Consider the following 10611-nt stretch of genomic DNA (forward strand, 5'->3'; position numbering starts at 1 on the left):
CGCACGTCTATCCTGTATCGGTGCGTCACCTCCTGGCGACCACAGTGCTTCGCGCCAACAGCTGAAAGATTTTCTGACCTTTCTGCACCAAACCAGCGACCAGGGTGCGAGAGCAGCATGTCCAGCATGGTAGGTAACAGTTGAAGTCTGCTCGCTCAGGCCTGGAGCTGCACAAACTCCCGAAGTTTCTCCACAAGGCGAAAAATACCTGCGAAGTCATGTGGATAAAGCTGATCTCGGGTTTAGCTGCAGCTAAACCGCGTCAATTTATTTTACACTAAAAATAAGGATAAAGCTGTTTAAATGTTGACATGTTGGTGCTTTTGTTTTGTTTAGAAAAAATGATGCGTTTATGTGCAGGATCTTAGTCAGAAAGTGAAAGCTACTGAAATTGAGCGCCTGAGCTCACCAATTAATCCTCCAGCCTCTTTTCACTGTAGTCTCTGCATCAGAGTCTTGTGTTTACAATCACAGCGATCTAGTGAAGCTATTAAAAGTTTACAACTCCGCTGTGTTTCAATCTGCATCACTAAATACTGTGTTTGTGTGTAGGACATCAGGCGGTTCTTTGGACCGGTATCAGGTAAGCCTGCGCCAAATGTAGACCGAAAACCAGACGAGAAGAAGAAAAAGAAGAGTTCCTCAGAAGAAGATGTGAAAAAGAAGAAGAAGGAGGGCTCTAAGGCAAGAAGATATTATCCCCCACCATGTAAAATGACGGAAAATCCTGTTTTCCCTCTTCATTACACAATATTTTTATTCTTGTTATTCAGGCCAAAAGCTCCAAAAATGAAGAGCAACACAAAAGCAGCGAGAAGAAAAGAAAGAAACGCCAAGTTATAGAATCGGGTATGCGAAATATTTTAATCATTTATATCATAAATGAACATATAGACTAATAGTCTACAGATGCACTACTTAGGCTATTTCCTGCCAATACCAATTTCAGGTTTTTCTTTGTTTGACCACTTTTACTTTTGTCTCTTAAATTTAACTCCTCAAAAAATAAAATTAGCTAACGGTTCTTTGATAGAAGTATTTGGTTTGAATCACCAGAACTGCTCAAAAATCATGTAACTGCAGATGTTGATGCTTATTTTCCTCACAGTTATTTGTCCTCTGAGCGTTAGCATGTTTATCTTTAAACTCTGCATCACCTCTGATGCAGAGATGCTGATTCTGATTTGATATATTGTGAGGCTCTAGTTGGAAACCAGCAAAATAGGAAATTAAACAAACAAATTCCCAACCTTTGTCATTATTAAAAATGCAGGAAACAAAATGTTGTTAGTTGATTTATATTTGGTACTTTGTTATAACTCTTTGTGATTGTAGCTGAAGGTAGGAGCAGTACGGTGGAATATTTTAGTTATTTTAAATTAGTAACTTGTTAAAATCTTGGTGTAACTTTTTCCTGATATTCCATTTCTGCCTTTATGATTACACTTTACAGTTTGTGCTATAGAGTAACATATTTTCTCTCATATTTAGATTTTTGCTAGAAAAATACTAATCTTAATCCTTGTTCATCCTTGAGAAAACGACGAATAAAACTTTTGCAGATTTCTTTGTTACCGTTTTCATAAAGCTATGGGGGACCAGTTCTAGGAGTTGCATCCTTAAGAGAGGAACATTTTCCAAAAATTGGATGATAAATGAAAAACATGTCATTCTTGTTTCTGTTCAGATTCAGACGAGGAAGAGCCAGTGATGAAGGCTAAGAAATCCTCCAAAGGGAAAACTGTGACCAGCAAAGCAGATCCGCCTCCTAAGAAGGATCCTGTGCAGTACGTCTCTGAAACAGGTCAGACACCATCAAATGAAAATATTCTCAGTTCCACCTAATGTATTTGGCCTTTAAAGAAAAGCTCTGCTTGTCTCTTGAACCCGCAGATTCGGACAGTGACAACTTTCAGAGTCTGAAGGCCTCCAAGTCCAAACAGAACGGCTCTAATAAAAAGTCAGAAGAAGACAGTTGCAGTCCTAAAGCCAAAGAGCGAGTCAAGTCTCCTGCTAAGCCTCCTTTGAGTCGGGGGAAAACTGAGATAAAGAGTCCCAAAGTTCCTACAACCCCTAAACTAGCCCCTCCCCCTCCGCCTAAGCAAACTCCCACCTCTGTACTCGACTACTTCGGCAGCGGAGAGATTCACCGCTCAGACAAGAAGCTGGTAGCCAGCACCAAACGAAAGGCTGTAAGCCAACTTTCCTGTCCTCGAATTCTCCATGATGTCTTTTCTAATGATTTTATTACTCTGCAGGAAACTAAATTTGTAAAACTCCTGTCTTCCTTCAGCCGACTCAAGAGTTAGACGACCTGATAAGCGACGAGGAATTGGCCCGGCAGCTGCAGATGGAGGAGGACATGGAGGTAAGAGGTTAATTCAACTGCAGGGTATTTTCAAAGTGTGGGGTGGGGGGGTGGAGAAAAAAACACATTCAGGACTTAAACAAGTCGTTTTATCTTTTGTCAATTTATTGTCATCAGATGCAGCTTGTTGATGTCAGAAACTCTGTTTCCTTTCTAGGTTCTCCTGACATAGTTTTAATTAAAGAGCAGCTCTTTGCAGCTGCATGCGCATGTTGGTTACATGAACCAGAGTGAGCAGGTTCCTGTTCAGGATGCGACTTCTTTAAGCACCTCCCTAACCAGCTACGAGCCCATCTACCTCCATCAGTAGTTAGATGCTATAGTGTAGGGATTTTTCTGGCAACAGAAATATATTCCAACAAATTTACAATTTCTAACTTTATATGTTTTGTTGAACTGTAGCAATTTGCAAACCCTCTTAAATGTTTTCCCACTTTCTCATTACCTTCACAAAATTTAATGAATTTCATATTGGAGATTAAAACTCAGTCAAATGCTGCACTGAGGTCCAACAATAGTCTAACCTGTTTATGATTTTGCTATTTTTCTTTCAAGCAGGTGGAAAAGCAAGTCCATGAGGACGAGGAGTTTGCCAGAACGTTGGCCATGCTGGACACCGAGCCACAGCCCAAAAAAGTAATGCACTGCAGTGTTCACTAAAAGGCATGTTGGCTTCTTATAGAGGAGATGTAAATATGTTTTTGTACCTTTTCAAGGCTCGCAAAAACTCTGAGGAAAAACCAAGTCCGAGCACGACCCCCAAGAAGAGCAGCGTGGGCGTCCCGTCGAAGACCAGTCGGTCTCCTCCGGAGGACGCTATCAGTCCGTCGCCCCAGAAGAGTCCCGCTGCCGTCAGAGCCAGCTCCAAGCTGGCCATGATGAAGAAACGGGACGAGGCGAAGGATGAAGGCGCGAAAAGCAAAACGCCCACTTCACCGAGGAAAAACAGAATCTCTCCGAAAAAAGAGCCGCGTGCTTCATCAATTTCGGACATGAAGTTCACACCCAAAGCAGGAACGACACCAACGGCGCTGAAAACGTCTCCTAAGAAGCCCGAGGTAATGCTGCTTCCTGTGACACAAGAGGCTGAACTCTGACCCACTCATTTCAGGTTTTATTCTGCTTCCCAACCAGAGCACAAGTACAAGTCCTGACGATGCAGAGAAGAAGAAGATGCACACTCTAGCGTTCAGGAATTACCTCAACAGAGACGGACCACGAGCGCTGGGATCCAAGGAAATCCCAGAGGTACGGTGGAGCGCCACAACGAGGAACCGGCTGCTTCTCATTCAGTCTTTATTTCAAAACAAATTTACTCACGTTAAAAAAATATTAAAAATCTTTCTAGGGAGCAGAGAACTGTTTGGAGGGGTGTGTGTTTGTGCTGACTGGAGTCCTGGAGTCGATGGAGAGAGACGACGCCAAAGCTCTCATTGAGCGTTACGGAGGCAAAGTGACGGGAAACGTCAGCAAGAAGACCAACTACCTGGTGCTGGGCAGAGACAGTGGAGCGTCCAAACTGGACAAGGTCAGCCAGCCAGCAGCCTACGTCATATTATCAGGGTTTATTTGGACCATTTTATTTAAATAAAGACGAAACATAAAACAAACAAAAGGGTTACTGCTACTACATGGAACAAAATAACTGCTACTGCTACTAGTAACAATCATAATAATCTTAATCATAACAATAAATTGTATTCAATGAATAAAAAAATAATAAATTAATCAAGATAATCATTTTAATTAAAATAATACATTAATAGTAATAATTTAAATCATAATAAATAAATTCAAAATGGGGATTATATGGCCTTATTATTACTGTTAATTGATAGTTGAACTGAAAATAAAATAAATAAAAGTTAAAAACTTTTATTAAGGAGTAGGAAGAAGTGTAACACATCTGCTAAGACATGTAACATTTTTTACAAATAAAAATCTCACACTAAAATATTTGTGAAACTCAAGCCCTTAATTTTTCTACATTTACATTTACTGAGGGGAAATTAATTGGTGAAATAATTTCCAGTTGCCCTGTTTTTGTACTTGAAAGCAACAGGATGTTATGGTCTATTAAAAAAAAATAATCCTCCGATTTATCAAAGAACATGAAGCATAAATTACAGAAATCTTCCAGTTTAATTTATGTTAAAGTTACGAGTTTTCCTCTGTGTGTTTTGCTCTCTAGGCTGAGAGTTTAGGCACCACCATCCTGGATGAGGACGGCCTGTTGGAGTTGATCAGAACCAAACCAGGAAAGAAGTCAAAGTATGAGATCGCTGCAGAAGCTGAGGTCAGAACTCCTCCATAATTAACAGTATAAAGGCTTTTACTTTGGGACATTAGCAGTAATAAATATCAGCCTGGCTTTTATTACCATATGGCTTAAAGAGGCAGGATTATGTATTTTCCAATCGCGTAGTCCCATTTTATAACACAATCAAATAAGTAAAGGAATAGCATTATAACATAATGTAAAGCTCAAAAAAGTCAATTTTACATAAAACTGCCCTTTAAAGCAGCTAAACTAATATGAAAATCTCCTGATGGAAATTTACCAAAAGCTGCACAATAGTTCGCAAAATGTGGTGTTTTACTCCACAAAAATAATTTTTGCAACTGATTAGTACCGAGAATAAAACATAATAAAATGTTATTCACCCACTGTGACCTCCTGCTCTGTTTGTGCCAAATCTGCAGATTTCACCTTTAACCTTTAACCTTTAAATGGTACTAATGACGTCCATCTCTCTTTATTTCTTTGGATGTTTTGTTGCATCTTTTAGTGCAAAGCCTCAAAAACCAGAACTCCTCCAAGTGAAACCTCAAAGGTCACCCCCAAGGCTCAGAAGATCTCCCCCTCCAAGGGGAACTCCAGGTCCCCCCAGACCCCGAGCCCCTCAAAGACGGGCCAGGCACAAAGAGCCAGAGCCAGCGGCAGCAGGACTCCAACTGGACAGAAGGCCCGGAGGGAGCTGGGCCTTCCTTATGCATCCTCCTCTTCCTCAGCTCCTGGACCCTCCCCCCCTTCCCCGCAGGGGGACGCTGCCGGTCTCCTGTGGGTGGACAAGTACCGTCCACGTTCTCTGAAGAGTGTGATCGGCCAGCAGGGGGAGCAGAGCTGCGCCAACAAGCTGCTCCGCTGGCTGCAGAACTGGCACAGACACCACAGCGGAGGACCGGACAAACCCGCAGGTAGCAGAAGAACCGGCTGACCTCACGCCGGCTTGTCCGGCAGAAACGTGTCGGTTCTAGATCTGCTTTCTGTTCAACAGCATCGAGGTTTGGTAAATTTGGAGGAGGGAAGGATGACGGATCAGGATACAAAGCTGCTCTGCTCTCTGGGCCTCCAGGGGTGGGGAAGACCACCACAGCTGCCCTGGTCTGTGAGGTCAGTCGGAGGGCACACACTGGCGTCTAACCAGCAGACTCTGGTCGCACTTCCTGTTTGAATCTGTGGGTTCGCTTGTTGTTGAAGGAGCTGGGCTTCAGCTACGTGGAGATGAACGCCAGCTGCACTCGCAGCAAAAACAGCCTGAAGGAAGTCGTGGCGGAGTCGCTCAACAACACCAGCATCGAGAACTTCTACAAAGGTCAATGTTTGTTTATAAAACAGCTGCTGATTTGTAAAAAAAATTGAAAATTTTGCTCCAAATGTTTCCTAATAATTCGCTAGTACAGCTATCAGAAAGTGGCATCGTTGCCCTTTCACAGGAGCTGCTTCACAACCTGGAAAAGTCTGGAATATTTTCCAGGTTTGGAGGAGTTTGGAAATAGAGCTGGAAAAATATGAAGACTTTATTTCCTGTCTCCATGTCTAAATAGAGCTGTGTGATGTGGATAAAGCAAATATATATATATATATATATATATATATATATATATATATATATATATATGTTACAGTGCTGCGACATGAAAACTGAACGCTGCCCCACAGCTTACACCAGCTGTGCTCTTCATATTTATCCTCTTCTTCAACAAATCTCAAACCTTTCTGAGCCTCTTCTGTCTGTCCTGCAGGAACGTCTCAGACGGTGAGCAGTAAGCACGTCCTCATCATGGACGAAGTGGACGGCATGGCTGGAAATGAAGACCGAGGAGGAATCCAGGTACTGGAGCTCCTTTCTCATGATCTAATCGGATTCTGGAGTTTATGGAAAAGTTAAAAATAAGGATTGTTTGGAAAATTACTGTGTGCCTGATGGAAATCTAACTAGTTGGGATATTTACTTGTTCTAAGATTATTTTTCTCTGACCAGCGACTTTGTGCCTCTTGTAGGAAATGATCGGCCTGATCAAAAACTCAAAGATTCCCATCATCTGCATGTGCAACGACCGCAACCACCAGAAGATCAGATCGTTGGCCAATTACTGCTTTGACCTGCGCTTCCAGAGGCCGCGGGTGGAGCAGATCAAGGTTCCCTCTGTCGTCTCACTGCAACGTGTCCACTAATGTTAAAAAATAAATGCATACAAATGACCTTAATTATAGAAATTTGTGTTTTCGTGATTGTATTATCTTTCTTGTTCCATCATTTTATTGATTTAATTAACATTTTTTCCAGGGAGCCATGATGTCTCTTGCTTATAAAGAGGGAATCAAGATCCCTCCTCCGGCTCTCAATGAAATCATCTTGGCCTCCAACCAGGACGTGCGACAGGTAAGGAGCTCAAAGCGTCTCGCTCTGTGAGGCCTGGGATATTTCCGTCTCGTCACTACGCCCGTGTCTCCAGGTGATTCACAACCTGAGCATGTGGTCGGCCAAAGACAAGGTGATGACGTACGACCGGTGCAAGTCCGACGCGGCCAGCGCCCGCAAGGACATGAAGCTGGGGCCGTTCGACGTCTGCAGGAAGGTGTTCGCCTCGGGAGAAGAGACGGCCCACATGGGTCTCATCGACAAGTCCGACCTCTTCTTCCATGACTACTCTCTGGCGCCGCTCTTTGTCCAGGAGAACTACCTGCACGTCCGTCCGGCTGCGGCTCGGTGAGCGAGACTCCCCACGCTGCGTTGGTCTGCAGAGACTCGCGTCCAGCTGTCCAGCTGATGTTTCTGCTTTCGTCTTTCCTCACAGCGGAGACATGAAGTCCCACCTGGTGCTGCTCAGTAAGACCGCCGACTCCATCGCCGACGGCGACCTGGTGGACAGACGGATCCGGTCGAGTCAGAACTGGTCCCTACTTCCCACTCAGGTAACGACCGTCTACAAATCGTCTCAAGTGTTATATTGTAAACTATAGGGACTGCCTTATTAAATAATAATATTCTGATGGTAACTGATAAGCTAATTAATTATATTTATGTATCAAACTTATCAGTCTGATCTCTGGAGGAGTTTGTTATTTAGAGACTGCGACAGAATATCTCTAGGTGGAGCTGCAGGAGTCAGTCTGAGACAGATGCTGAAATGTTCTTTAGAAACTTAATTTAATGTAGCAAATTATTTGACATCCATCTAAATATTATCAAATAATAACTATATTTCCAGAAACGGCTTGTGAAATAAAAGATTATTTCCGCTCGGTGTAAAGCTAAGATGAAGGCCTGTTGCAGAAGTCTTAGTCAGAGTGTGATGTGTTGGCGTCTCTACATGCATATTTATATAGAATTCCACTATTTCAATAAATCAATAACAACATATATTTTGATAAATATGTGATCAATATCAATATATAATATGTTTGATAGATAATTTAATAATTTCACTGAACTCTGATCCTGAACTGAATCGACTTACTGACTCGCTCTTTGGTTACCTAGCAACAACTTGCTGAGTAACTTGTGCAGCTGCAGTTTCAGGTTTCGCCACTGTGCCTCAGAACTGCTGAAAAATTTAAAAAAGCATGGCGTGAGAAGAAAAAAAAATTCTCTGGAGAGGAAACTGGATAAAACATGAGAAATCACGCCACCAATTTCACTATTTCAGATATTTAAAACTAAAAACGAATCAATTATATCGACTGATATGAAACGTTTGAATCGTGATACATTTTTCAGCCATGTTGTCCAGCCGTAGCTTGAGCTCCTTCCATTAATTTAGTGCACCAATATGAATGCTTCTGGGTCTGGTTGTGTTTTCAGGCCATCTTTGCCAGCGTGTTGCCAGGCGAGCTCATGAGAGGCTACATGTCTCAGTTCCCCGTCTTCCCCAGCTGGCTGGGCAAGAACTCCTCTACCAACAAACATTCCCGCATCGTGCAGGAGCTGACCGCACACATGAGCTTAAAGTAAGCTCCATTTGTTCGTCCATCGCGCTCCCTGGGCGGGGTGTTTAATGCTCTCTGCTCCTGCAGGACCCTGAGCAGCAGACAGGCGGTGAACCTGGACTACACGCATTACCTGCGCCAGGCGCTGCTGCATCCGCTGCAGAGGCACGGAGCGGACGGAGCGGCGCAGGCCGTGCAGCTGCTGGACGACTACCAGCTCCTTAAGGAGGACGTAGACAGCATCATGGAGATCAGTGTGTGGGGCGGGCAGCCCGACCCCTACTCCAAACTGGACTCCAAGGTGAGCTGAGGACGACTGAAGAGGCTCACTCTAATTTTTCAAAAATGGTTTCTGAATGCTTTTCCATCCTGACCGTTCTTTTTCTGCTTTTAGGTAGGGATACAAACAATTAATCTACTTCTATCATTAGTTCACCAATAATATCTGCTTAGACCGTTCTTTTTTAGTCTTGTAGTTTGGCCGCCATCCAACAGAGGGCGCCGCCGGTCAGTCTTAATGAAGCCACTTGACCGAAAGATTTTGGAGCCATACCAGAACGTGAAAGAGAAACGGACCAATCAGAGTCCGATGTGGGACACAAAATGCTCTTTACGCGGTTCTGTTTTGAAATATAAACACTCATTAAGCTCCTTATGTTTCACCTTAATAGCGCTCATTCAGCCGAGCCGCAAGACGGAGCGCCATCAAGTTCTCATTCAAAAATGACTGCTACAAAGTCGAGGATGAGATGAGAGAAAATCAGAGGATCTAACAGAAAAAATGTGGAAAAGATATTATGCCAGTGAGAAAGGTTGATTTTGAGGGTTGTAGTTCTTCATGATTATCTTTCTGTTGTTGGGGAATTAATAAGCGTTTAACAAATTTTATTCTTTTCAGCCTTTATTTTTCTATTCAGCAGTCTAAGAGGTTCATGTTTTGTTGTATTTTATTAATATGTCTAAATTTAATCATGTGAGAAAACCACAATTATCTGTTAATGCAATAAGTATTTAATACAAAATAATGTTAAAATTTTATGTTTTTCTTTTAATTCAGTATATTATGAAAATTTAGGCCTTTATGTTATAGAAAATCAATTGGCCTGCTTGACTGGAGAAAATTTACGTTTTTAAGAAAATGGCCAATTGTAAATTAATCATTAGTTGATCGATGAGATTAGTCAACTTCAGATTAGCTCATTAGTTGACTTGGATCTGTATTACTAGGTGAAGGCGGCTTTCACTCGGGCGTATAACAAGGAGGTCCACCTGACGCCGTATTCCCTCCAAGCTGTGAAGAAGGGCCGGCGAGGAGGAGGAGGAGCGGATCTTGACGGAGGAGACGAAGGTCCAGATGACCAGGAGTCTGGGGACGAAGCCGAGGGCCTCAAAGCAGACGCCATGATCAAAGTAAGTGTGTTCAGACCTGAAGAAGATTTTCTGTTCTGCTTTCTGGTTATTCACCTGTTCGGTTTCTCTCTGCAGCAGAAGAAGACCAAAACAACTAAAGAGTCGACGAAGGAGAAGAAGCAAGAGTCTGGGAAGGGCAAAGGCAAGGGGAAAGGCAAAGCAAAGAAATGAAGAAAGAACTTAATTTCTTTGCTGGACTCCATTAACTGACCGCCACTCTGCACTTAAATCAACACGTTAACAAGTATCAGGACGAGGAGGAACTTGGCTGGGATTCAATCGTTTTGCTCCAGCAAAGTGACTGCTGCTTTTTTTTAACTTCCAGTGTCTCCATATTGAACAGATGTTGCACATAATTAGCCTGTCTGTCCACATCTGCAGGTGTGTCTCATCAGGAGCAGTGTGCATTCCCTCTGCCTTTAGGCTCCGCTTCGGCTGCTGCAGATGTAAATAATGTGACCATGACGAGGAAGACTGTTATCGTTTGCCTCGACTGCAACGCAGAAATGTCTTTGTTACTCCTGGATATTATTTTGTAAATTCCAATTTTCTAATAGAGGAATATGTTGCCAAGACATGCTGGGAGTTTTATTTCTAGGTACAAAGAAGCCAGCTGAGG

The 10611-nt window shown here is 42.9% G+C and overlaps 1 protein-coding gene across 2 annotated transcripts; it reads left to right on the forward strand.

The window, feature by feature from the left end:
• Positions 1-10567, forward strand: rfc1 (replication factor C (activator 1) 1). 2 transcript variants are annotated; one of them, XM_044115250.1, is made up of 23 exons: positions 1-129; positions 553-684; positions 774-849; positions 1688-1804; positions 1894-2192; positions 2294-2368; positions 2924-3004; positions 3085-3426; positions 3503-3616; positions 3717-3896; positions 4560-4664; positions 5158-5566; positions 5647-5762; positions 5850-5964; positions 6395-6483; positions 6654-6791; positions 6940-7035; positions 7109-7362; positions 7451-7568; positions 8458-8603; positions 8670-8883; positions 9810-9992; positions 10068-10567. In XM_044115250.1, the coding sequence occupies exons 1-23, from the start codon at positions 118-120 to the stop codon at positions 10161-10163; spliced, it is 3507 nt and encodes a 1168-aa protein (XP_043971185.1). In that variant the 5' UTR covers positions 1-117; the 3' UTR covers positions 10164-10567. The 2 variants fall into 2 exon arrangements, with proteins under 2 accessions (XP_043971185.1, XP_043971186.1); XM_044115251.1 differs by having other exon boundaries at positions 2927-3004.
• The last annotated feature ends 44 nt before the right edge of the window (positions 10568-10611 follow it).

The sequence above is a fragment of the Gambusia affinis genome, linkage group LG04 (assembly GCF_019740435.1).
Source record: "Gambusia affinis linkage group LG04, SWU_Gaff_1.0, whole genome shotgun sequence".
NCBI classification, from domain to species: domain Eukaryota; kingdom Metazoa; phylum Chordata; class Actinopteri; order Cyprinodontiformes; family Poeciliidae; genus Gambusia; species Gambusia affinis.

Coding starts and splice junctions, on each gene's coding strand:
- rfc1 (XM_044115250.1), top strand. Junction 3,897..4,559: donor GAGCGTCCAAACTGGACAAG/GTCAGCCAGCCA, acceptor TTTGCTCTCTAG/GCTGAGAGTTTAGGCACCAC. Junction 7,363..7,450: donor GTCCGTCCGGCTGCGGCTCG/GTGAGCGAGACT, acceptor CTTTCCTCACAG/CGGAGACATGAAGTCCCACC.